The 27,639-nt window shown below is 39.2% G+C and overlaps 2 protein-coding genes across 2 annotated transcripts in view; both read right to left on the reverse strand.

Moving 5' to 3' along the window:
- Positions 1–14,004, reverse strand: part of ZC2HC1B (zinc finger C2HC-type containing 1B) — a gene marked incomplete at its 5' end in the record, with an annotated part of 35,040 nt that extends 21,036 nt beyond the window's left edge. The window contains 6 exon segments of the mRNA XM_082406070.1: positions 1,154–1,292; positions 1,809–1,877; positions 1,880–1,930; positions 4,210–4,287; positions 4,289–4,390; positions 13,909–14,004. Coding sequence (XP_082262196.1) covers positions 1,154–1,292; positions 1,809–1,877; positions 1,880–1,930; positions 4,210–4,287; positions 4,289–4,390; positions 13,909–14,004 — 535 coding nt within the window.
- On the reverse strand, positions 13,276–27,596 carry LTV1 (LTV1 ribosome biogenesis factor). The gene is made up of 11 exons (XM_082405521.1): positions 27,408–27,596; positions 26,269–26,400; positions 24,925–25,098; positions 20,907–20,994; positions 18,949–19,090; positions 18,328–18,583; positions 16,095–16,222; positions 15,034–15,173; positions 14,692–14,744; positions 14,300–14,500; positions 13,276–14,174 (listed from the first exon to the last, which is right to left on the reverse strand). Exons 1-11 carry the CDS (start codon positions 27,408–27,410, stop codon positions 14,064–14,066), a joined length of 1,428 nt encoding a protein of 475 aa, XP_082261647.1. The 5' UTR covers positions 27,411–27,596; the 3' UTR covers positions 13,276–14,063.
- Between the last annotated feature and the right edge of the window lie 43 nt (positions 27,597–27,639).

The raw sequence follows: 27,639 nt of genomic DNA on the forward strand, positions 1-27,639 counted from the left end.
AATAGTGCTGAGAAAGGTACCACATGTAAAACTAGATATCCAACTTCCAATGATCTTACTTTATACCACATTCAAAAATTACCTGGATCAGGGCTTCCCTGCTGGCGCAGTGGTTAAGAATCTGCCTGCCACTGCAGGGGACACGGGTTCGAGCCCTGGTCTGGGAAGATCCCACATGCCACGGAGCAACTAAGCCCGTGAACCACAAGTACTGAGCCTGCGCGTCAGGAGCCTGCGCGTCTGGAGCCTGAGCTCCGCAACGAGAGAGGCCGCAGCAGTGAGAGGCCCGCGCACAGTGATGAAGAGTGGCCCCTGCTCTCCGCAACTGGAGAAAGCCCTGGCACAGAAACGAAGACCCAACACAGCCAAAAATAAATAAATAAATAAATAAGTTAATTAAAAAAAAAAAAATTACCTGGATCAAAGATCTAAATTTAAGAGCTAAAACTATAAAAACTGTTAGAATAAAAAACACAGGGGAAAGACTTCAAGATACTGGAGTATTTGACATCAAAAGCTAGGCAACAAACGAAAAAATAGGTAAATTGGACTTCATCAAATTACTTTTGGGCATCAAAGGTACCATCAAGAGAGTGAAAAGACAGTCCACAGAATGAGAGAAAATATATGAAAATCCTATACCTGATAAAGGATTTGTGTTAACATTAATCTAATCATGCCTCTAGACCTAATTTCTAATTTACAGAAAGACAGGGGATGGATTACAGGATTACAACTTGAAATGGTTAAAATGGTGATTTTATATTTTATATTTTTATCTCAAAAAATTAAAAGAGCTGTGGGTATTTGATGCTATGGAGCTATTACAAAACTGCTTGAACGGCTCTGCCCAGCTCCGTTCTCATAAACCAGGATGTGAAGGGCATCCCCTGGAGTTCTGTAATGCCATGACATTGGGTGCAGTGGTGCACTCATGTTGAGGTAGAGTTAGAAGGAAACACAGAATCTTTACGCAGAATTGAAAAAAATAGGATAATATAAATTTTATGATAAATTTACTTTTATATAATTTAATTACTATTGTTAATTTTAGAGTTTATAGGAGGAAGGCATAATGACTAGGCCAAAAATCAAGCATAGCCTCAATTGGTTAAGAGTAAAATGTCAAAAGCAAACCAAACTGGCCACACACCTAGGTTGATGGACGGAGTGGGTGGAGGTGGGAGAGGCCGGCCTTCTTTAATGGCTAGTGTACCCTGCTTTGCTGATCGAATCGCATTAATGAAGTCTTCATGTTGTTGTCTCCAGTTAGATTTTCTCATGGGTTGAGGCTACAAAAAAATAAAACATATACTAACCTAGACTATATATCTCACCATTATAATATTTTTTAAAGCTAGGATTTGAATTTACAAGAAACAGAACTGTGAAATTTGGAGAAAAAAGAGAATTTGTTTTCCAAAAGTACTGGAAAATACAGTAATAAAATTTGCAAGTCACAATAGTGAGGGAAAACACAAAATAACAATCAGAAAAACAAAGAAATTACAAAACTTTAAAGGAAGATTTAAATGTAAGATTAAAAGTGACTGTCTTCCAAGTTAATTGCTGGATTTAATGCTACTCTAATGAAAATATAAACGAGATTTTTTTGCCACATCTGGAAAGTATCTGAAATACATTTGGAAATCTAAGTGAGCATGATTAAAAAGAAAACAGTAAAGGTGGATTATACTTACATGACATTACACTGCATTATCAAGCAAAAATGAAACCAGAGAGCCAGAAAGAGGCTTTAATGTACTGAAGGAGATAATCAAGAACAGCAAGGAAGATATCGATAGTACCTTGGATTGAGGAGCCTTCCACACAGTGGGAATGTCAGTGCCCTGTAATCTTTGTTTTAAGGAATTGAAAAAGCTTTACGCTTTTTGTTGAACAGTTTTCTACATATTGGTCCATGCCTTTCCTAGAAAAGAAGGAGTGGGGATTAAAATTTTTAACATGTACAATCACAAAGTTCGTAATGCCTCAGTGTACTCAAGCAGCCCCTGCTGCAGTGACTGGGTTGCACCTTCAGAGCCAAGTTCATTCTCTAACTCTCAGATCACAGCAGAGCAAATCCATCTGGCTCTCTTCACCCATGTTACACATAACGAGATACTGTGTTTGGGCAAGGTCAATAAAAGGCCTCTTCAGCTAAAGAAACTTACTTAAAATTTGGTCTTACATATTTAACTCTATCACTTGGGCTCAATGAATAGTTCCAAGCATTAAATAATGTTGAAAAGGCAAACTTTCTAGTTTAAGTTGAAATAAATTATTTCTGATATTCGGCTAGGTACTCACGGAAGCCAAGGAACTTTTCTTATTTCTTCTATTCTGTTTACTGCCTTCACTGCTCTTAAATTCCAGAAGCAAGTCATCCAGGAATTGAGTCCCAATAACCTTAACATTGTTTTCCCATCATTTTGAAGGAACTCTTTGCATACAGCAAAGGGAAACTTAGCTTCTTACCAGTGGAACCTTCTCAGAAAAACTCTTCTTACCACTCAGCATTTCAAAATTGAGTTTAACTGGGTTACTTTTCTACACACAGCAAATCAAACCACTTAACTCCTGAAAAGGAGTGGAGAGGTTTCAAAGAAATATTTGAGAACATCTGCAAGAAACAACTGGGACAACCATACCACGAATGAAAAATACACCAATTCCATTTAAGTTATGAAGACATTTTCCCTTAGTGTGTCCAAACATTTCACATTCATGAAGTCATTTATTTTAGAGCAAATCTAAGCTTATAATATTAAATTTTAAAATATTACAACACTTCTAAGACAATCGGCAGAGAAAACTAGTCCAGGCAGTAGACCTGTAAGTACTCAGCGTTTCTGGTACAAAAACCAAGGAGCCAGCACACAGAGCTTTGCCTGTGTACCACTTCTATAAAGTCTGCACTGCAACACTATGGGATTATGCCAGGATCTTTGCCTTCCACTCTTAAGTCCTCTTCCTTGGTGGTCATGTAACTCATAATAGCTATCACTTAAGACAGTTGCTTTGTCCAGACCCAAAAAATACAGGCTCCATGAAAATCACTGCACCTGGCTACGAACAAGCCATACCATTTTAAACTGAAGGAGAGAGAGAGCAGACCACTTGATCAAATGCTCTTTGTAGCCTAGAAATGGGTCAATGAAGTAGAACTCAAGAGGACCCAAGAATACTTGGCATTTAGTGATCCCTCTTCAAACGGTACCTTCTAGGTATCAAATCCATTCTCATGGGGTGCAGTCCTGGGTTAGCAAAGGCAGCTCCCTAGTGGATTGTTGGGCCACAACAGGCCCTGTGAGTTCCCCTTCTAGATCCAGCAAACTCTAGCTGCGGTTAACTAGAACAGATATTTCACTTTTAAATTCCCCAGAGAAATAAAACATACAACCTCATTCAGTAGTCTTTTGCCCCAAATGTAGTCAGGTTTATAGTCCAAATTCTTTAAGTTCAAAACAAGTCTCTTTGACCTAAATGTCCCAACTAACAGTTCATTATCATTTAGATTTTTGTTTTAAATCGTTTTTCTTGGGAACTCCTTCATAATATGGGGGGCCTACTACCTGTTTGTTTCCCTAATTTTGAAATAAATCAAGCTTTTATTCAACTTTATAGGCATCAATCCGGGGACTTGACATGCAGTTAGCTTGAATCTAATTAACAATTAGGTCTTGGAACAAGCCTTACAACCATTTTGTTCAAATTACATAAAACCCCTGAAACTAGAGAGTTCTGTCTTTATACGTGGCAAAGCAGGAAACAGAGGGAGGTTAAAGGACTTGTCAGAATTAGTGACAAATTTGAGGCTAAAAGCCAAGTTTCCAGATGCTCCAAATTCAATGTTCATTCCTCTTGACTAGCTAATTTCCCTGGTGCTTTGGCCTTAAAATTTGAATTTTTGATGCTTATAGAAAAGGCGAAAGAGCCAAAACCTCTCAAGAGACAATCAGCTGTGCCAAGATACTTTCATCTGGCTTCCTTTTAGTAAGAGGACCATGTTTAATAAGTTCCCTTTTGAATGGGGCAGCACTGATCTGCTTAAGTGTCCTCTGGGCCTGCCAGCCATAGGTTATGTACTTTTCTCCCCTTGCTTTCCCTCCACATCTGTCTTTAATCTTTGCCACTGTGGCCTCCTCACTGACTTGACAGTTCATTTAACTCCAATGAAACACATCTACAAAATGTCTTTATGTTTACCAGAACATCTGCTGCAAAGCGTCTTCCACAGACTTCACAGGGAAATAATTCCTGATTGCCATCTGTATAGGATCCAAGAGCACATTATGTTAATTTCACGGAATTGCCTGCCCGAGAAGAAATGACTAACTGGAGGAGACCTCAATAGCTTGATATCCTCACTCTCTTTTCCCCTCTCCAACTACTTCCTTCTATTAGGAAGATCCTTTGTAAAACTCACCCGTTTTCTTCTCCTAACCTAGACTTCTCACTTCACTGAACAGATAAATTCCATATGCTTCAGGCAACCAGAGTATAATTATTTAATATTTAATATATTCTTAAACTAACTGCCTGATAGCTTAGCTTTAGACATAAGTACAAAGTTGATATCCTAGTATGAAGTCATAAATAATCCAATGGTAGCATCTTTAAGACTGCTGCTAGAATGTAAGGCCATGTATGTGCTAAATGAAGGCATGCCATTTTATCATGGACAGTATGAAAAGGGTCGCCTAGTCGTTGAATTTAAGGTAAACTTTCCTGAGAATGGCTTTCTCTCTCCTGACAAATCTCTTTGCCGGAAAAACTCCTACCTGAGAGGAAGGAAGTAGAAGAGGATGAAATGGACCAAGTAGAATTGGTGGGCTTTGCTCCCAATCAGGAAAGACAGAGCCATTACAATGGAGAAGCACATGAGGATGATGAACGTCCTCCCAGGGGTGGTGCTTAGTGTAGGATCTCTTTATGGGGCCTGTGAAGAACATTCACTGCTGACATTTTATATGCAGTAGAGAATGAGTGAAGGACTACAATCATAATATGCTCACTACTTGCTACTGTTTTTTTAAAAATATTCAATTATTGTAGTGTTTTTGAAGTTAAATGAAGAATAAACTCAAATTAAAAAAAAAAACACAAAAACTGACTGACTGTGCCCACTATATCCCAATGCCTCAAATTACCTGACCCACAGTAAGGTTCTCAATAATTACCTGTTAAATGTATGGGTCAAACAAGAATTGAGTTTCTACCATAGGACCAATCATTTATTCAATAAATAATTAAACACCTGCCATATGTAACTCTGTGGGAATACTGAGAGAAACCATACATGGGTCCAGCATAGAAAAGGAAAGTATGCCCATAAATTACTTTAAATGAAGTTAGAAAAGCAAACCATTGTGGAATTCTGAAAAATAAGAGTTTTGTTTCATATTACTGCCTTTCAGTTCATCTGGAGTTGAGTATATAAGATTACAAAAGCAGTTTGATCATGCAGAACATTTGTATTAGACTAACCATTTGGGCTCTATTCTACAAACAAGGGGAGCAAGCAACGACACTGAGTAGGAAGAATCTGAACAGAGCTGTGGAAGATTCATGTGACAAAGCTGAGGAGGGATGAATGGACGGTGGTTGAGAATGGAAAGTGGGATATTAGTTAAAAGGCTAAAGATGTAGGCCGGAAATGGAAAGGAAAGAGGAAATGGGAGAAACTGTGGTCAAAGAATCAATACGATGACTAGATTTGGGGGGAATTGGGAGGTGACAGAGAGAAGAACACTGAGGGACTGAGAAGACGGTAGAACTATGGACAGAAATAAAGAATTCGAAAAGAAGGGCCATCTTGTAAGAAAAATGACCTCAGCTTTGGAAATAGTGAGTTTGAGATAGAGTCATCCAGCCAGCAGGATGGAAATGAGGGAGGTCAGGGCTAGAGACACAGATGTAGGCTTTGTTTGGAGAGTGATGTAAAGGCATGATATTGCCAGGGAAGAGGTCATGGAAAGAGAAGTACAGGGATGATCCCCAGGGAACTCCATATTTAAGGGCCAAGAAGATGATGGTGATAAGCCAGAAGGAGAAGCAGGAGAGAACAGGGTCATGGAAACCATGGGAAGACGGTTTGAAAAAGGAAGGCCTGATTAACAGGAATCAGATGGTAGCTCATTACAGACACTGTTGATTTAAATGATTTCTTCTCACATCTGCCAGATGGTATTATATTTGCAACACAGGTCATCCGTTACAGCATACAGAAATACCACTCTTCCTCTCTGTTCTTCTGGCCTTCTAACTCTATAAAAACTGGGTCTTAATTTTCTTTTTTTTTTCCAGCAAGGATATCCCACCCCGCCACATACTTACTCATTAATAAAAGCTACTCATCCTAATTACAAAACTGCTTTTTTTTCTAAAACACTAATGAAGGATGATTTACTTTTATGACTATTACTGTAACATTCGTAGGGTGATTTCCTGTTCCCCAAACACTTTTCCTATGTAATCTCATTTAACTCCTCACAGCAATCCTGTGAGATAGGGTTGATACTTTTTTTTTTCTTAAGAGATAAGAAAATGAAGGTTCAAGGTTAGGTGACTTCTTGAGGACAACAGGTAGTAAGTAGTAACACTGAGACTCAAACTTGAGTCTCTGTCTCTACAAGTATTAAGACTATTTACTCAATGATCACCATAAATATAAAGATACTATATCACTACTAACCTGCAAAGCAAATGGAAGTCCCTGGAGGATCAATGACCTTTGGTTTAAATCAGTGAGCTTTGAATTCAATGCGTTTGAAATAATGACAGCTACAATAAGACTCAACTGAACACCTGAGATAGATGGACCACCACATTCTGAACCACATTCAACTTGGAAGCTTGACAATGAGGAAGAAAGGGAACATGGAGAACCAAACACAGAAATCAACAGAACCTTAAAAGAATCCTTTGAAACAACCAAGGTGCCCTTCAATAGGTGAATGGTTAAACAAGCTGTGCTATATCCATACCCTGGAACACAGCTCAGCAACAGAAAGGAACACTACTACCACACGCCACAACCTGACTCAATCTCATTGCTGAATGAAAAAAGTTAATCTCAGAAGGTCACATACTGTATGATTCCATTTGTAAAACATTCTCAAAATGACAAATTTGAGGGGGAAAAGAGATTAGTGATTGCTAAGAGGTAGGGATGGTCAGGGAGGGAGGTGGTTGTGACTATACGGAGGTGGAATGAGGAAGACCTCTGGGTGACGGGACGGTTCTGTATCTTTATTGCGGTGGTGGTTATGCCTGTAATAACATGGTATGGAACTATAAACACTCCTTATACCAATGCATACTTTCTGGTTTTTACATTGTACTGTAGTGAAGATGTAACTTGGGGGAAACTGGATAAAGAGTGCAGGAATCTCTCTGTAATATTTTGCAACTTTTCATGAATTATGTCAAAATTAAAAGTTTACATATCTAGGGGTTGGCAAATTGTGGCCAGTGGGCCCAATCGGAGGCTGCATGATCTTGTAAATAAAAGTTGTAATGGTACACCGTCAGGCCCATTTGTTTGTTTATAAAATATCTACTGTTGTTTTCGTGCTACAATAGCAGAGTTGAGTAGTTTTAACAGAGACCTTATGACCTGCAAAACCAAAAATTATACTTTCTGGCCTTTACAGAAGTAGGTTGCCAATGAGTGTATGAGAATGTAGTAATTAAAAATGTTTTGTGGGAGAATAACATGGAAAATTTTAATATGCATTTTTATTCACGTATTTACAAATAAAGACTGGAAGGATATATATACATATATATATGGTACACACACACTACACGTTTAATATATAGTAATTACCTCTGAGTGGTAAGAAAAAAGGTGACTATTTCTTTAGTTTGCTAAATTTTCAATTTTTCTATAAAGATTATGCATTGCTGTTTAAAAATAAAAGAATGACATTAAAAAAACCCTTTTGATAGAAAAGATTCTAAAACAATGTGTATTAACTTAGCTATTTCTAACTTTACCCTCTCTAATTGGAGTCTCAGTAGACTATTAAAGTGGCTATTGTTTTTATACATTGGTTCATAATCTTAAGACAATTTTTAAAATGAGGAAAGCGATCTGGAAGTGATCAACAGTTTTGTTTAGTATGTTAACAATGAAAAAATAAGCATTACAAAGATCTCAGTTCAAAAATTTTATAAGAAACCTGGAGAGGATTACGGCTGTAATGAAATTGGAAGAAATTCTACTTGAGACTAGACATTCTCTTTCTGAGCTGGAAGTTAAGAATGCTTTGTAGAGATACCTACCAATCCACATTTCCTTATAAAGGCATTACAGAGAAGGAAAAAGGAAGACATTTTCTCATTTAGCTGTCAGTGAGTCAAGAAACTCTTTTTAAGTCCTTTGCAGTCCAGGACATGCAAATATTAGCAATACTTACATCTTCCAGGGCCTTATGGCAAAGGGGGTGGCACACTAGCTGAAATTTATTATCTCAGGAACATGACTTATAAAAAAAGGAACTGAGACTAATGAGTTAGGATGGCAAAGAGAGCACTCCATCTTATTTTTGCTTTCCCCCAAAACACTACAGTAAAGGGACGTAGAAACGTGGAGGACCAGGAGGACAGGGAGGAAAGAGGACAAGAATAAAAAACTGGAATCTGGAAAGCTGATGGACCATGGTAGCCAACCTGGAGGACATAAAACTACATCAAAATCCACTTCCCAAGCTGATGGTAGAAGAAACTGAGAACCATCCAGATTTACACTGCAGAGCCCTTCAAAATCACAGAAACCCCTGGAGCAGCACATACCTCTGACACAGGGACAGGATATGTGAAGAGGAGAAAGAAGAGACTGCTAAAATATGGAGGATCAGGGAGAAAGTTTTCTAAAAAGAAGTGAAGATTCCTAGAAGGCCCCCCTTCATCCCACAGCCCCTGGGTGATTGTCCTTCTCCAAGTCTAGCAGAAGTCTACTCTCCAGAAAGGATGAGAGGAGGTCTGTGCATGAGTCAACATGAGGCATAGCTGAAGGCCTGGGTAGGCAGATACAGATGTATACACATACACATGGTTGATTCTCATTATCTGTGCTAGTTACATTCCATAAATCCCTGCAAGCATTAAATGAACAAATACTGACTCATTCATTACTCCCAAATAATGCACTATACAAATGCATTTGTATTTCCCTGGGGAAATACAAAGTTACAACATTTTTATCAACCTATCAATACACAACCTTGTTTTATGAATTTGTTTAAAGACACCTTATTTAAATATATATATTGTTGATTCAATAATATTGAATTCATGGCCAACCACACTATAATGCATGCTTGCATGAAGATTATCTAATAGACCTATTTTCTCCATAAGGCACATCACAACCTTCCTGCACTTAGAAGCATTAGACAGCCCTTCAACACTACGCTTGGGAGCCTTTTAAACAGTGAAATCACCAAGAAAAAGTGCAAAATTATGAAAAGCATGGCACTAAATAGACCATAAAAAGGACACTTGTTTACAGTAGGACAGCTGAAACAAGAAGGCAGAGTATCACCTTGTTCTACCTTAGCTGGGAACATGTGTGTTGGGTGACTCAACTTTTTAACTGGTATGTGCATATCTGTGAATGGCCATGAAAGCACCATGAATATTGACTTAGGGTTACAAATTTTAGTGAGGAGGTGAATTTGCAAACAGGGATTCCATGATTAATGAGGATTAACTGTATATGTATACACATATATACATACACACACACAAAAGTGTGTGTCTATGTATATAATCTAGTGATTAATCTCATGACCAGTGATGCTGGAAGCAGAGAATATCCCACACCCACCTTCCTCTACTTGGCTCACAGAATTCTGCCTGCCAGACCCTTACTCTCAAGGCAGAATGGAAGCTTCCCTGGGAATATAATCATTCCATGGAGAAAGAGCAAAAGATACTGACACTGGGAAGATTCCCAAACAGCTCACCCGGACCACCCTACAAAAAAAAGCTCAAAATCCTCCAATGCTACCCACCCAGAGTTCCTAGTGTTCTCGTCCTCCAATATTAATCATAAACAAACAGACAGGAATTTCCAAAGATCTGAGGAAAATCTCTAGCATGTAAGCCCAAAGTAAACAAAAGAGAAATTTTAAAGAAAATTAAAGCTCTTAGAAATTAAAAACTCAACAGTAGGTTGGCAGATAGAATTAGGGAAATCTCCCAGAAAGTAGAGTGAAATGGCATAGAAATGGAGAGAAACATAAGCAAATTAAGAGTACTTGTCCAGGAGGCCCTACTCCAAATAATAGGAGTTCAGAAGAGAAAAGGAGAAAATGCGAGGAAGAAAATAAAAATAATTTTAAACTATTTCCAGAAGTGAAAGGACATGAGCCTCCTGTTTGAGAGGACACCCACACAAATGAAAATATGCCTAGAACAATAAATATCATTGTAAAATTTCAGAACACTGAAGACAGAGATCCTACTTAGAGGGAAAAAAAGTAACATACAAAGTATGAGGAGTCAGAATGGCTTCAGATTTACAAATAGTAAAAATGGAAATAAATGGGGAAAAATTCTCTAAACTTCTGAGGGAAAATTATTTACAACCTACAGTTTTATACCCAGCCAAGCTATCAATCAAATATGGGGGTAGAATACATTTCCAGACATGCAAGCTTTCAAAAAGTTTACATCCCGTGTACTCTGTCTCAAGAATTACTGGAGGATATACTCCACAACAAGGTGAGTAAAAGATACAGCAAATAGGCATTCAACAGAGGAGGGCGAGAAGGGGATTCCCAGGATAACAGCTGGGCACCAGAACCAGAGGAGCAACCAGTTCAGGCTGGAGGAGTGTGACTAAAGACACAGACATGCTGAAGGCTGTCATAACCTAGATATTCACTGCCTTTGTAATCTGAGGATAGCATGTCCTATATATATCTGGCTCTCATTCTGTTCTATACTTGGCTTGCTTGACGAAATCCCAGCGAAGTGCCTGCTCACCCTTCATACTCTCATGTCTAGATAAGCTAAGGATACTCATTTCACTCCACAGGAAAGTTCTGCACTGATCTCTTCAGAGACAGAGAGAGGTCATAATAAGTATAGAAGCATAAAATATAAAATGAGCATACAATTGCTAAGCCTAGTTTGGCAGGAGATTCAGGATGCTTCAACTATGGTGACTTGTGTTCCCAGGGCTCACTCATCACCTGGCTCACTGACATCACCACATGGGGCTCTTGTAAACTCTAAGAGCTGAAGTCAGACTCAGAAACTATTCAGCTCATCTTCTCAAGGATGCCTTGATCAAACGGTAGCAATTACTGCCCTCACTGAGCTAGATTTGTGCTTCTCAGTTGCTAAAAACAAGATACTGTGTTTACAGGGATGCCATGCAGGTGATGATTAATATAAAAGTCCAGATAATTCATAAAACTTACCCAAGGAAAGAAAAATTGAATAAATTGAGGATTTATTCAAGCCACCCATAGGTGGCTTCTGTGTTCTATTTCTTAACTTGAATAACTTGTTCTACTTCTTAACTTGAATAGCGGGTATGTTTGTTTTATTATACATTCTCCATAAGGCCATTAGAAGTTTTACCTTCTTCTGACCTTTAACTGGAACAAACAAGCTAGATAAAACATACTAATGTCAGCACACAAGAAGTAACATAAAAGTATTGATAATCTAACAGTAAAATTACAAGATAGCTAAAGTTCTGTCCTTCACCTGAGGTGATTTGATGACATCACAACAGAGATGTGGATACATCACTGGTAATAATCATAAATAGTAAGAACTTTTGATACTTAGGGTCTTCTTTCTGGCTAACACTGAGGCTAGGTCCTTTTGCTCCAAGTTTAAGCAATTCTTTTCTGAATTGTCTGTCCCAACTACCCATTCATTTTTATATTTCTTAGTGACCATTTACCAAATGCCAGGCTCTGTTCTAGACCTTGGGGATAAAGTAGTAAACAAAAATACCCTGCCCTCAGTTTGTTCTAGTGAGATGAGACTGAAAAGCAAGATAAAATCAGATGCCAGTAGATGTTAAGGAGAATATGAAGCAGGCAAGGAGCATAAGGAATGCAGAGGAGGGCTGTTTGTGCTATTTTTAAATACATGGTCAGGGAAAAGTTTATAGGGGAGGTGACAATTGAGCACCATCCTTAAGGATGATTTATTTACAGTAAGAGCACTTCAGGGGGAACAGCAAGTACCAAGATCCTCATTTCAAGTGGTACTTATCACAGTGACTTGGCATTAGTTGTATTTTGCTGCACACACCCTGCCTCCTCAGACAATGCAGTCCTTGAAGGCAAAACCCTCTTATTGCTTTGGACACCTAGCATTTAACATGGAGCTTATGTTAAGTTCCCAACCATTGTTTATATGACTGACATCGTAAATATTCCAAAATGTTATGAAGTAATACAAAATATCATGTAAGAACTTTTTTCCAGAATAAAATCAAGATCTTTAAATTTGGAGGATAATCAGTCTAAATCACAATATGCTTCACCAAGACTAGTGGCTTATAGGCACATTCTCTTAACTGCAAAACATATAACGTGTTAATTTAAACCATTTGGGTCAGGTGTGGTGAAATTAAAAGCTCCGAAGATGGAATCTGAAGAGCACCAAGTCAAAGTAACATTCTAGATTCTTGCTGGTTTTAAGAACCTTCAAATGAGATGGCTACCAAAATAAATGGTCAATCTCTTTAGGATTTAGTACATTCCTGATACTAACATAAACCATCATCTGGCCCTTTGCTTCTGCAGGCTGGCATTTAAATACAGTATTCTACTTCTGTAATGACAAGCTCTTCAGCCAAGTTTTTTCTATCAGTGTTGGTAGAGTACCTAATGCTACTGTTTTTCACAACTCCTTTAAAAATTCGACAATGATTAGATTTAGAACCGATAACGTACAGAACAAGATAACACCTCCCAGCTGAGGAAAAGCCATAATCAAATTATAGATGAAGACACTTTCTAATAACTTAGATATCAAATGCAGCTCACCTGCTAAGAATGGTTCTGCCTCAGCCATTCTGTACCCAACTCAGACCAACAGTGTCCACAGATTTTTTTTCTTCAGAACAGTCCAGATAACAACATATTAGTCATGGACACATGAACATGGGTCACTAACAACTTATCTGTTGCAAGAAAGTCACAGTTTACCAAATAATTAACAATTGTGATGTGTCATTGCTTGAACCTTGAAAAAGTTGAGAAGTTAAAAAATCTCATCAAAAAACAGGGAAAGTTTTCAACTATGTATTTTAATCAAGCATGAATGGTTCCAAGCATTAAATAACGTTGAAAAGACAAGCTTTCTAGTTTAAACTGAAGTCAATATTTCTGATGTTGAGCCAGGTACTCACTGAAGCCAAGGAAGTTTTCTTGATTGTTTCTTCTATTCTGTTTCCTGTCTTCACTCTTCCTAAATTCCAAGGACAAGTCAGCCAGTAACTGAGTCCCAATAACCTCAATATTGTTTTACCATCCTTTTGAAATAACCCTTTGCAGACAGCAAGGGGAAACTTAGATTCCTACCAGTGGAACCTTCTCAGTGGAAGCTCTTCTTGCCACTCTATTTCAAATGAGTTCTTAACTGGGTTTCTTTTCTACATACAGGAAATCAAACCACTTAAGTACTGAAAAGGAGTGGAGAGATTTCAAAGAAATATTTGAGAACATCTGCAAAAGGCAACTGGAACAACCACACAAATAAATGAAGAACAAATCAATTCCATTTAAGTTATGAAGACATTTTCCTTTAATTTATCCAAACATTTCATGTTCATGAAGTCATTTATTTAAGCAAATTTAAGCCTATAATATTAAATTTAAAAATATTACAATATTTACAAGACAGCTGGCAGAGAAAACTTACTGGTATAAACACAAATATTGTACTGTTTTCTTTTGAATACCTGCCAGTAAAAATTGCAGAGCGAACAGTTTTATCTCTTTGAAGATCCTCGTTCATTATTGTACATAACAAAGAGCCCGTAATGGGGAATGCACCTTATCTTAAATGATCCACTGTCACAGTTTTAGACCCTCAACATTCTTCTTCAAGTTCAGCAGCTCTCTTTCCTGCCTTCTTTTCTCCAGTTTGAAGGCTAATTTGTTAGCTTTCTTCTCCAGTCTCCGTTCCTGTGCGAGAAAATGCTGTTATTCAAATCTTCACATTGATGCAGACTGACTTTACAAAAGGAAATTCCCGTGACCACCCCCACCCCAGCTCTTTCTAAATCTCACATCTGAAAAAATTACTTTACCTTGCGCTCTTCTTTTATAGCTTGCTTTCTTGCTCTTTTATCTTCTTTGCTTTCACTTCTAGAACGTGGTTGGGTTGACACCTTAGGCAGATCACTGTCATTAATCATCTGCATTCGTTCAACTTGCTTTGCTGTGAGTCCTTTCTTAGGTAAGACATTGAGAGGTATTCCTGTTTTAGAAGATAGTTGGATTTGTTTGGGCTGAAAGAAAGATCAAATGGCATTGTGGTTTTTTCCACTCCTATTAAAAAACAGCTCACTAATGGCACATTTTTGTTGCTTTTCATAATAGTGTTGCAAGCCACAAAGGGGCTACTGTGAGAAAATAATTTGTACACTCCATTTCCTGCACTGCATATTTCGAATAGCTCAGGACACTAGGACTTACTTACCTTTGGTTGATACTTGATAAGTTGTGGATGGTTATATAAATTTGAGTATGTACCTTAAAAAAACACACACACACACAAAAATCATGTATCAATAAGTATACTTTCAGTTCAGTCAAACATTACTGAGTTCCTCCTATATTCCTGACTTTAGTGTTTTCATAGTTCAAAATAACAATGGAGTCTCTCTTATGTTTTTAAATGTTTCAATTACAACTCAATAATTGAAATATTATTTTTCAAAATCATTTTCACAAATACGTACTTTTCCAAAAAGTTGATGTACCCTATACTTTAAAATTACTATCATACTTTTAGCAGTAAAATGGACACTAAGATACTTACTACAAATAGATTCACAATCCCACTTCTCTTTGGCTTCTTCAAGAACTACAGTAACAATCTCTTCCTCCTCAGACCCACTGAGCTCATTCACTGGCAGGTCCTGATCCTCGAAGGGTTCAAGAGTATTCAGTTTTACACAACTTTTGGTTGAGTTTTCAAAAATGAAGATAGAGGAGGGGAAAAAAATACCACCCATTATTACACTGTTATGTTACTGAAACTGCACTTAAAGAGCTTAGGGAACTACAACATTTTTTAAAATCCACAAACTCATTTGCTCCATCTGTCACTTCCTGTCAAAATCAGCTCTACTCAGGCTTGCCTCTCCTCTACAGCAGGTTTTGGACATACATTCTGCTGATAGGAAGGAAAATTCTATCTGCGTCTTTGCAAGGTTTTAACACATTAAACAAGATGGCATCTTTCCTATATAACATGATCTTTTTTAAAGCCTTGAAAAGCATCAGCCCATATGCCTCTTCAAAGTATTCAAATAACTCACTCAAAGAATATAGCCCTTGTCCTGCTCTGGGATCTACATATGATAGTGATCAGGGAACATCAGACCTTTCTAGCAGATGTAAACACTTCATTAGTTTCTCTCAGAGAAATCACCTTGATGTGGATGATGATTTACCAAATATTTGGATAGAAAGTTATGCTAATCAGGCTGCAGAGACAAACTCTGATCTACTGCTCAGAACACCTTTTTCAGGAAGATGAAGAGTGTATATACTTAGAAGTCAGAGTAATTCTTCAGCCAAAGAGGCTAGAAGCACCATCTCCTTCTCCAAGTGGAACATGACCTTGTACTCTAATCCTCAGTTATTCCATCATGACTCTCAGGTCAAAGCTATAGAGAAAGTGGTTCTCAGTATGTTTCCACCCACTGTTATATTCAGCTTCAGAACTCTTAATAGCAAAATGTGAGCCAAAGGTTAAGGAAAACATACATTTTCTAAACATGGATCTTGACTGGGTGATTTTCTAGATTCAGCTGTGCGATTATAGACTTTATTTGAAACAAAAAAAAGGAAGTAATCAAGGAAAAGTCACCATACTTCTCTGCCTTCTCTTTATAGTAGTCATTCAAAACTTCCTCTAAGCGATTGCTGTCTACTTGAATGGAACCTTCCAATTCAGCATTATCCAGAGCTCCAATTTCATCATCATCATACTGCTCATAAAACTTGAATATAAAGAAAAAAGATAAGATGAAAAATGAATGTATGCATTAAGACCATAGCATTTAAGTGTTATTTTTACATTACTTTTACTCCTGTACACTATTTCAGCCCTAGGAGGATCACAACTACCACTGAAGTGTTAGCAGGGATTCAGCACCGTGACAGTACGGTGTGGAAGACATTCTACTCAGCACTCTAAGGCTGACATCTAGTCTGAATACAGGCTGCCATTTAATATGAAAATGACCACTGACAAAACAAAAAGACAACCTACAGAATGGGAGAAAACTTTTGCCAATGATGTGGCCAGTAAGGGATTAATATCCAACATATATAAACAGCTCATGTAACTCAACATCAGAAACACAAAAACCAAGCAACCTGATTAAAAAATGGGTGGAAAACCTGAATAGACATTTTTCCAAAGCGGAAAAGCAGATGGCCAACAGGCACATGAAAAGATGTTCAACATTGCTAATCATCAGGGTAACCCAAACCAAAACAACAATGAGATATCACCTCACACCTGACAGAATGGCTATCACCAAAAAGAATTCAAATAACAAATGTTGGTGAGGATGTGGAGAAAAGGGAACCTTGTACATTGTTGGTGGGAATGTAAATTGGTGCAGCCACTCTGGAAAACAGTATGGAAGCGTCTCAAAAAACTAAAAATAGAACTACCATATGACCCAGCAATTCCACACCAGAGTATATATCTGAAACAAAAACACTAACTTGAAAAGATATGTGCACCCCAGTGTTCATAGAAGCATTATTTATGATTGCCAAGATATGAAGTATCCATCAACAGATGAACGGATAAAGATGTGGTGTGTGTACGTGTGTGTGTACACACACACACACACACACACACACACACACACACACACACACACACACAATGGAATACTACTCAGCCATAAAAAAGAATGGAATTTTGCCATTTGCAACAACATGGATGGACTTGGAGGGTATTATGCTAAGTGAAATAAGTCAGACAGGGAAAGACAGATACAGTATGATATCACTTATAGGTGGAATCTAAAAAATATAACCACTTAGTGAACATAAATAAAAAGAAGCAGACTCACAGATATAGAGAACGAACTAGTGGTTACCAGTGGAGAGGAGAGGGAAGGGAGGAGGGGCAATATAGGGGCAGGGGATTAAGAGGTACAAACTATTAGGTATAAAATAAGGATATATTGTGCAAGCACAGGGAATATAGCCAATAATTTATAATAACTATAAATGGAATATAACGTTCAAAAATTGTGAATCACTATACTGTACACCTCTAACTTACATAATATTGTACATCAACTATACTTCAATTTTAAAAATGAAAATGAAAGGCAGTTATTCTGTTCAGCTTGGTGAACAAAATGCTAGGCAGAAATCTTTACCTCATAATATTTCACAGATATTTTCAAATTCACTGATTATGCAAGCTAAAAGACCACGTAACTAAAGAGCCTCCTGTTTACGTACAAATTTCATTCTGGTTTAGATGATGCTTACTGTATTATTCCAATGCTGTTATCTCTGCTGGGCTTTGTAAAAGAATAAGCAGGGGGTGATACAACTCCTGAAGACTGAGGTTATTACTAATAGTTTGCCTATTGTTTGGAGAGAAGAGGGAAATGAGTACTTAGTGAAAAGGCAGCAAAGTCAGAACCTTTATCTTAGATTCACCTTGAAGGAATTTACTCATTTACCTAACAGTCTGAATCCCTGCCATATGCCAGATACCACTTTAGGCCCTGGGATGTAACAGTAAGAAAATCACTCAAAAAAAAAAGGAAAGAAATGGAATTTTGTTTATGCTCAGGCCAATGCTTGAGGAAGACAGCATAATATTAGGGATCGGGATCAGAGAGGTTCAGAATCAAAATATCAGATTCTACGAGGAAGTCAGGAGGTTTGATCAGTCACCTTCTGACTTATACACATTCTTTCCAGAATTAAAACTGGGGTGGTTTTATGCTCTGTTTTAATAAAAGACATAGTCTGTTTCTAACGCTGAAAGTTCTAGCTTTGGGTTCCAATATCATAAAATGTACTAGGAACTAGTATTAAAAGGCCCCTTATGTGGAGAGTTTACCTTCTCAAATCTCTCATCATGTAGGGTCAGCTGTTCATTTCTCCTCATGACCGAGGACGTCAAAGAATACTCAGTAAAGCGACTTTTCGTTTCTTCTTCCCAGAAAAAGTGATTTTCTACAGCCCCAAGAGGTTTTCCAGGGGAAGACATATCCTCATCTGATGAGCCTGCAGGGTCATATTTATCATCATCACTACCTCCTTCCTTCTCATCATCCACATCTTCCCACTCACTGTCATCTTCAGCCTCAGATTTCCTAAAGTCAGAGCCATAAATTAAATGTCAAAACAACTTGAAAAACAACAGAACCAAATGACTTTGCACAAGTAAAATTTGAGGGTATTTCAGAGGCAGGATTCTTGTTTAGGCAGAAACAGCTGTGCTGCTTGACCCGTCTGGTTTGGCTGGAAAAGTAATGAACTAGCAATCAAGCAACTTGGACTTTAGCCCCATCTATCGATGGTTTGTAAAGACCTCAAGTCTCACATTTTCTGCTCTAAAATCAGAAGTCTCAGATTAAATGCTCTCGAAGGCCTCTTCCAGCTATAACATCTAATGGTTACTATCCTATAGAAGAAGCAACAGTCAGGTCATTCCTGCTTCAAAACAAACCACACATACTGTGTCTCCATTCCCTCTTCCTCTTCTGTTGGCTTATTGGCCTGAAGAATAAAATCATCTTCAAGTAGATTATCCGGATTATCAAAATCAAAATCATCATCAAGAGCCGCGACAATGTCAGGATCAAAATCCAGCCGAGGGCCTAGAAGGAAAACAAAAATTGAGCAATAATTTCCAAGAAAGCATGTTTCCTTCACTTAACATAATCTGAGTAGCTATTATATGCCAGACTCTGCCTATGTATTGAGGATAAAACAATGATTAAAAACTTTAAAAAGTTCAGTTCAGGAATAGACACAGAGATAGAGAACTCCAAGAAAATTTAAAAAAGAAAAAAATCCCTCTGGTTTCAATACCCCCTAGTAAAAACCTTCATTATAGATCTACAATATTAAGCTGTGTCTATTTAGCAAAATCCAAAGCTTTTACCCACAAAAAAACTGGGCTTTAAATTCACCTGTTAGAAGTAACTCTCACCTGTTAGAAGAAATAAATTTAGTATTTGTAGCCTGTGAAACTTTGTCTTTTCAGACTATGAGATTTTTAAAAATCCCAACCTGTTTCTTCAGCTGTTTTCTTCTATATGTATCAATAAAAATACTAGAGTCCTAGAAAAACTTTCAAGTTCAAACCTGTAAACTGACACGGCTTCCAACACCCTTCACAAAATGGCCACTGTCTCTACAGCCTCATTTCATATTAATCTTTACCCTTCATTCCAGGCATGCTAAAAGGTGTGCAGATTCCTGTATCTGTGTTCTCTTGCTTTTGCACATAGTTTCCTCTGTCTGGAATATCCTCTCCTCCCCACCCCACTCTCCTTCATTCACCTGCCTAAGTTCTACCTAAGAAATCAACCTTGCCTCATGTCCTCTAGGACACCTTGCCCAACTCCCCCAGGCTGGGTTTGGTGCCTCACCACTATTTATTCATTTGCACTATAATCGTAATTTCCCATTTATTGTCTATCTTTCCCAACTGATGGTAAATTCCTTGAGGTCAGGGATTATGCTTTTATTCTGATTTAACCCAAACATGGTCATAGTGGCAATTCAGAAATCTGTAGAATGAATTAATGAATGAATGCCACATGGCAAATGTTAGTCAATAACTAAGGTAATTTAGCAGGAAATATCAAACACCACTTCTGTGGACTTCCGTGTTTGTTCTAAAATACAGTATTGGTACCGCAAAAAAACAAACATAATTTTTGGTGTATCTGGAACAGACGGTAAAATGGACTTCTATAAATACTTCTACACTCTTGGGAGAAACTCTGAAAGCTAACAGATTAAGTATTTTCAAGATCACACTATATGAATGTAAGGCTTATTGAATATCATTGTTTCCTTTGTAAGAAGTTAGGCGAGGCTAAAATTCCCCTACTAGATCACCAAAAATAATTTTCCCACTTTCCACTCCAAATAGGAACTTTAAAGACTAAGAATTTGGGCTTCCCTGGTGGCGCAGTGGTTGAGAATCCGCCTGCCAATGCAGGGGACACGGGTTCGAGCCCTGGTCTGGGAAGATCCCACATGCCACGGAGCAACTAGGCCCGTGAGCCAGAACTACTGAGCCTGCGCGTCTGGAGCCCGTGCTCTGCAACAAGAGAGGCCGCGATAGTGAGAGGCCCGCGCACCGCGATGAAGAGTGGCCCCCACTTGCCACAACTAGAGAAAGCCCTCGCACAGAAACGAAGCCCCAACACAGCCAAAAATAAATAAATAAACAAATAAATAAATTAAAAAAAAAAAAAAAGACAAAGAATTTGATGGCAATGAAAGAAAAGGACGAAGATCACAGTCATCCCTTCCTAATTTAATGATCTTTAATCTGAATTCAAACACATCTCAATTCTTTAAGCACTTTACCAGGGACAGAAAAAACTCTATATCATTACGTTTCTTTCTGTAAAACACAGCTCTATCCACTTGAAAAGTTAAAGAAATTATACACACCTGAAACAGGAGCTGCTTTATTTAACAATCCAACATCTTCTTCAAACTCTGATGCAAACACTGAGGAAGGCAATTTAATTCCAGTGGTCTTGAAAAAGAAGTTACACAATGGTTAGGTTTATTTAGAAATACTTTTGAACTACGAAGAGTTGAAATGCGCCCCCAAAATTCATGTCCACCCAGGAGTTCAGAACATGACGTTATTTGGAAACAGATTCCTTACAGATGTAACCAGTTAAGATGAGGTATACTGGGCGATGGGGGGGCCTAATCCACTGACTGGTGTGTCCTTGTAAGGAAGCCACATGAAGACAAGAAGACACACGGGGAGAACGCATGTGAAGACACACGGGGAGAGCGCACGTGAACGCGTGGAGGCAGACTAGAGCGCTGCACCTACAAGCCACGGAAAACTAAGGACTGCTGGTAACCACCAGAAGCTAGGAGACAGGCATGAACAGATTCTGCCTGTGAGGCCCAGAGAAGGAATAACCCTGCTGAAAGCCTACTTTCAGACTTCTGGCCTCCAGAACTGTGACAGAATAAATTTCTGTTGTTTTAAGCCACCCAGTGGTAATTTGTGGTAATTTGTTACAGCAATCCTACTAATACAACTACATTCTGCATTGTCTCTCATCTGTGCTCCAGTTACATATTTTAAACATGTATATTCCATCATTATCTCAAAAGCAACCTCCCTGCCATACTTCACAAAGCTTTCTCCAGTATTTTATCCCACTTAATCCTTACAACCCCGTGAGTTATCAGCATGTTTCAGTGAAACACAAGCTAAGAAAGGTTAAGTGGCATGCCTGCCTGAGACTAGTTAAGTGGGGTTTTGAGATTCAAATCCAGGTCTCATAACTCCACTCTCCTCAAATTTCAAAACAAAATTAATCTTTTCCTATTTAAACCAGAGATAACGTCCTCATCTCTAGTACTGGCACAGCTTTTCTCCAAATTGGCTGCTTAAATCCTAGGGTGGTCGTAAATCATTTCTAACCACCCATCCCTTTGACCTCTCTTGTACACAGTCACTTCACACCTGTCTTCTGGGCACCGTCTTACTCATGGTTGACCAGGACACAGACGACCACAGCTGCCGCTCAGTCTACATCTAGTCCAATCTTCGTATTACTGCCAGGTTAAAACTCCTTAAAATTTTATAATATGGCCTTCCCGAACTTTTAACAGGTTTTTTCACTCCTGATTTTCAAGGCACTATAAACTCAAGGTCTATTCTATGTATCCTGTTACTCAATAATGCAACCTCCATGTAAATCAAGTCCAGTTCCTCACATTGTGGAATAATTCAAAGTAACTTATGGAGCACACATGTGCTGGACACGATGACCCACAATACTACCTCACGTCCCTTCTTTCTGACTGGAACGGTCCTTCTTCTCTCTTTAATAGAACCCACCCACTTTTTTTTCTTTTCTCTTTTTTTTTGGCTGCACCAAACAGCTTGTGAGATCTTAGTTCCCCCACCAGGGATCAAACTTGGGTCCATGGCAGTGAAAGCCCTAGTCTTAACCACTGGACCGCCAGGGAATTCCCGAAGCCACCCTGTTAGTGACCAGCTCAGTTCCCTCCTTCACCATGAAGCCCTTCTTGATTACTGTTCTGGAACTTTCCTTCCTGTGAACTCCCCTCATTCTGCAAACCATCCAATCTACTTCAACATGTGCTGGCGCATACTTTCTGACCGGTCCTTATGCTTTAGTTTCATCCCTACAACCACTTAGTTAATAATGAGTCACCACCAGGTGTTCTCTGTCTGTGGACCTGCCCACCACCCCGTCCTCAGTCTGGCAGCAGGCAGGAAGCTGAGGCACACATTCTCACTGGCTCACAGACAGAGCCTGCTGAAATGGGCGCCTCTGAGGAGCATGAGCGCGTACCTAGTAAGCTGTTATGGCTTCCAGAGTTTTTCGATGGCATAAACATGGACAAAGATCTGGCTTTCTGCTGTAGAATCCTATTTAAAAAAAGCTTTACTGAGATATGGTTCCCATACTACAAAATTCAGCCACTTAAAGTGCACAATCTAATGATTTTTGGTGCCTATTACATTAATTTTTTAAAAATTGTGGTAAAACATATTTAAGATGCTCTTTGTGATTATCTATCCTTGGAAACCGGGGTTTAAAAAAAAAGGGAGGATCAGCTTGCGCTTAATGAATTACCTTTGGAGATATTTTTCAAATCGTGAAAAACAGTCAAAGAATCATATATATAATTAAAGTGTAGATAGTGATTACATTTTTAAAAAAAGGGAACTGTAATTTTTTTTAGTGATTGCAGTGGTTCTGAACTACACGAGGTTTGCCCAACTGCTTTCCACTGTGGCAGCACCTGCTTTCCTTCAAGTGAAAATCAGGGGCTAATCAAGCATTAATAATTTCTCCACTGTCTTTCTGCACTGCTTTTGTTTTTAGGGCGTATTCAATATTGCTGGTTTACTCAATTTTCGTGGTTTGTAACAAATTACTTTAAAGTTGAAGAAACACATGGGACTTATCCGTATTTTTGCATCATGCTACAGAAAACCAATGGCACTTGCTTTCAAACATAATTCACTCGTCCTTATAAACATCACGGAAGTGTCCAGTAAAGAGTGTTATTCTGGGGAATTCCCTGGTGATTCAGTGGTTAGGACTCTGCACTTCCACTGCAGGGGGCATGGGTTCGATCCCCGGTCGGGGAACTAAGATCCCATATGCCATGCCGTACGCGACATGGCAAAAATAAAAAGAAAGAGTCTTATTCTGTTAGAAAAGCCAATTCGATAGTGGTTACTTTTACCCAAAATGAATTAAGAATTAAAAGCTAATCTTTTACTGGCCAACACAATTCAGCCAGAAGAATGTTAGGACTTTATTAAAACTTTTCTTACTACATAAGATAAAGATGTTAAGTCACTACTGGACCACCTCCCCTCCCTCAGTGGGTCGTAGAAGGAAATGAGTCAATAAGATACATATCCTATTACTGACACAATAGCCTTGGGGAAGAAGGTATAGAGAAGTAGCTTCTGTTAAAGATGTGGCAGTGGGGTGTGAGGCCTCACAAGAGAGCTATGACCTAGTGAGTGAATGAACAGGTGCAGTTATTACCTCTTTTTTGGTATGATACCCTGAAACCTAACCCTTCTGACCTTCCTTAAGCAACAAGTATAGACTGGAAGAGCTATGATCACATCTTCCCCAAGGAAAACAATGTCTAGACCATGAAAGGACTGGAGAATGAGAAGCAGGGGAAATTGGTGCCCTTTGTATCTCTTCTTTTGTCAATAAACACAGTACATTAGTATCTTCTTTTTTTTAAGTGCCAAGTGATATAAAAGTTTCACAGGGAAATTTACTCTATACTAATACTAAATTAAAAATGAGATAACAAAGGCATGCAACATGGGCATCCTTAACATAAGCAGGTAGAAGGAAACAGAACTTAAATTAGGAGCACTAATTTCATATAAACATGTGCTCTCATATGTACTTAAAAGATAAAGAATTAAAGGGGACTGCATTTTTGTTGAGAAGAGTAACAGAAACTTCATTACAATCTATTGCCTCCGTTCTCTCTTAGGGTTAGCCTGCAGCTTCTACAAGCGTTAAAGATCTGAACATTCTGCAGAAGTTCCACAGAAGTTAAGTCTATCTTAGAGCAGTTTACGATGCTGAAACAGTTAGGCTGTTAACATACAGAACATGAGCAGCTTTTCTTCTACTGAAAAGTGCTATCTAGCATGACCGTAACTATTAATCAAAAGTTCCAACCTTGTCAAAAACCGTTACTTTCAACAACCCCAGAACAGGAGACCTACTCCCTCCTGACGCTATGTATGTGCATACACACATATACAATTTCAAGCGAAGGCATGGCTTATCTTTGTCCTCTTCAGACTGACACCATTTCTTGCCCCAAACAGTTATCTTGATTTAAAAAATGGTGGTTCTTCACTCACAGCTCCTCACACACTCTCTCTCACATGTGAATTGCTAAAAAGTCTTACTGAAGTTGCTAAAGCTTCTTCTTTCTCATCTTCCCTGTAAGGTGCACCACAGGTATCTGTGGGAACGAGCTCTGCGGGCCCAGACGGTTCCCTCAGGTGCTGCAGGTAATCATAGTCGTCATCAAAGAACACGCCATACTTCCTCTGCTCTGCTCGCCTTTCTTCATCTTTTATCTAGGATCATAAACAAAACGGAATTAGCACCTGTTCCAAGGATAAGGCTCAGGAACCTTCCAATGAGCACAGCTTTCAGAACAGGGGACAGATGGCTCATGAACAGTTTGGCTGATAGGAATGAGACAAAGAATTCTTGACAAACTCGGGAAACACAAAATGCCACATAAAATTAAAATGGAATAAAAAAAAATTCCTCCTTCCACTAGACGTTTCTGGGCAACAATTTAAGCCAAGAAACACACACACACACACACACACACTTTGTTTTGTCATGTATGTGGAGGATTAGAAGACTAGGGGGCACTGAAAAGTAAGTACAATTTCTTGTATTTATATGCAAAGAAACTTCTCAATGCACAATACCAACTGGCTTTACTAAAAAGCTACATATGCCAGTGTTCTCCAACACTTCCTTTCACGTTACCCACACTTAACAAGTATACTCTGACTGATAATTACCAAATCAACCTCTTAAAGGCTCCCTGGTATTTCCTAAAGCTAACTCATGAGTTTTATATTTTATGAGATGACCAGGAAGCAAAATGCAGTCTGTGGTTACGAAACGCCAAGATCTTATGGAAAGCAGAGACTAAGCATATGGTTGTGCCCTAAATAACACCATGAAGCTTTGTTGCTGATGGTTTAGTAAATATTTTCCACTACTCTACAAGATTGCTCATTTAAACATCTCCAATAAAGATAAATTATCCATCAAAATAAATATGCACAATGTAAAAATGAACATATTGGGCTTCCCTGGTGGTGCAGTGGTTGGGAATCCACCTGCCAACACAGGCGACACGGGTTCGAGCCCTGGTCTAGGAAGATCCCACATACTGTGGAGCAACTACGCCCGTGCGCCACAACTACTGAGCCTGCGCTCTAGAGCCCGTGCTCTACAACAAAAGAGGCCACCACAATGAGAAGCCTGCACGCTGCAACGAGGAGTAGGCCCCGCTGGCCACAACTAGGGAAAGCCCGTGTGCCGCAATGAAGACCCAACGTAGTCAAAAAAAAAAAAAAAAGAATATATTTACTGAAAATTAAATCACAGATTTTGTTTTCCAGAAGATCACAGTTATTTGAAAATAGCAGTTGGCTAACATAATTTATTAAAAACTATCAACAGTCTACCTACAAACTTATTAGCTATAGAACAGGACCCACTTTCTGTGTAGGCAACAGAACCCTCTGGGGTGCAGTCTCATCTGCTGCTAAAGGATCTCGTTGGCTCCGGTGGACCAGGTGAAAAGACACAGCTTTCTTCTTCTCTATAAAGGGCTTTTTCTTCCTGTGAGGCTTCAAAGAAACAGAATCAGAATAATAAAATAAGTCAGGAACAACAACGAAACAGTGAATAATACCATAGTCCACATAGGCATCTTCAATAAGTTATGTTATGATCAACAGATTTTTAAAACCTGCGCTTCCAGGGCAAGAAACATCAACTACGTTCAATACAATGTATACTACCTTCCTTCAACAAACGTTTGTTGGCACCTACTCTGTGCCAGACCTTGTTGTAGGCGCTGGAATACAGCAATAGGTAAGTCAAAGTTCCTGTTCTCCGCAAGCAAATCATCAAGAACATGATTTCAGGTAAAGACAATAAAAACAAAACACAGCGATGTGCAAATAGCTCAAGAGTTACTTTAGAATGAGCGCTCAGAGAAGGTCCCTGACAGTCTGAACCAGAATGACAGGAGCCTGACACAGGAAAATCTGAGGAAGACAGTTCCTGTACCAACTATTAAACAAAACCATGACACAAGAGCTTAAGTTTAGTAAGACTCATCATCCTTCTGTGTTTTTATTTCACTACACAACCTTAATTTTCTGAACTGAGAAACCATCATTCCAGTTGAGTAAGCCGCCTTGCTTCGGGCCCAACCTTAGACCCTCCCTTTCCCCAGAGCAAACAGATGGGGCAGACACCTGCCACTCCAATGTCTGGAGAGACTAGCAACTCCCTCTCTGCTCGACCCCATGAAGCACTGGGGGGCGCGTTTGTTTGCCATGTCACAGGTTTTTAGGCCTCTCGGGACGGGGAGGTGGTAAAGGGTAGGCCGTTCTCTTCTGTCTACTCCCCAGGAACGCTTGGCCGCGGGAGACCCACTCTAAACTGCAAACTATGCCCGGGGTGGTGAGGGTGACCCAAACCGGTGCACTGGGCCACAAGTCGCCTGTCTTCACCTTCGGACCAGCCCTCCCAGTTCCAGGCCGCAGTAGCCACTGGCGCCATTGGAACCAGCCCGGTCTCTGCCAAACCAGAGCGCCCCGCCCCCGAGACAGCGAGGCTTGCTCACCATGCTTGCAGCCGCTCGGCGCTCACCCCAAAGACGGGCGACGGCTCTCTCCTAGTCGGAAGGAAGGTGACACGGTACCTCCCGAACGCCACTGAGGACCAGCTCGCAACCGCGTCTTTACGTCGCTCCACACGTGCTGCCCCGGGAACCGGCCGGGAAGTCACGTAGTAGGCCGTGAAAACGGACCAATCGCCGAAAGGCTGAAGGGTCACGACCGGAAGTTACGCAAAGC

The sequence above is a fragment of the Balaenoptera borealis genome (assembly GCF_965194805.1).
Source record: "Balaenoptera borealis genome assembly, chromosome: 9".
Classification (NCBI taxonomy): Eukaryota; Metazoa; Chordata; class Mammalia; order Artiodactyla; family Balaenopteridae; genus Balaenoptera; species Balaenoptera borealis.

Bases quoted from the DNA above. Each gene is read 5' to 3' on its own strand.
- LTV1 (XM_082405521.1), bottom strand. The intron at 19,091-20,906 runs GTGTGTATAATT...TTTTCCTTCTAG, and splicing joins TAAAGCAGCTCCTGTTTCAG to GCCCTCGGCTGGATTTTGAT. The intron at 14,745-15,033 runs GTAAGTATCTTA...TGTTTTTTTAAG, and splicing joins GGATTGTGAATCTATTTGTA to GTACATACTCAAATTTATAT.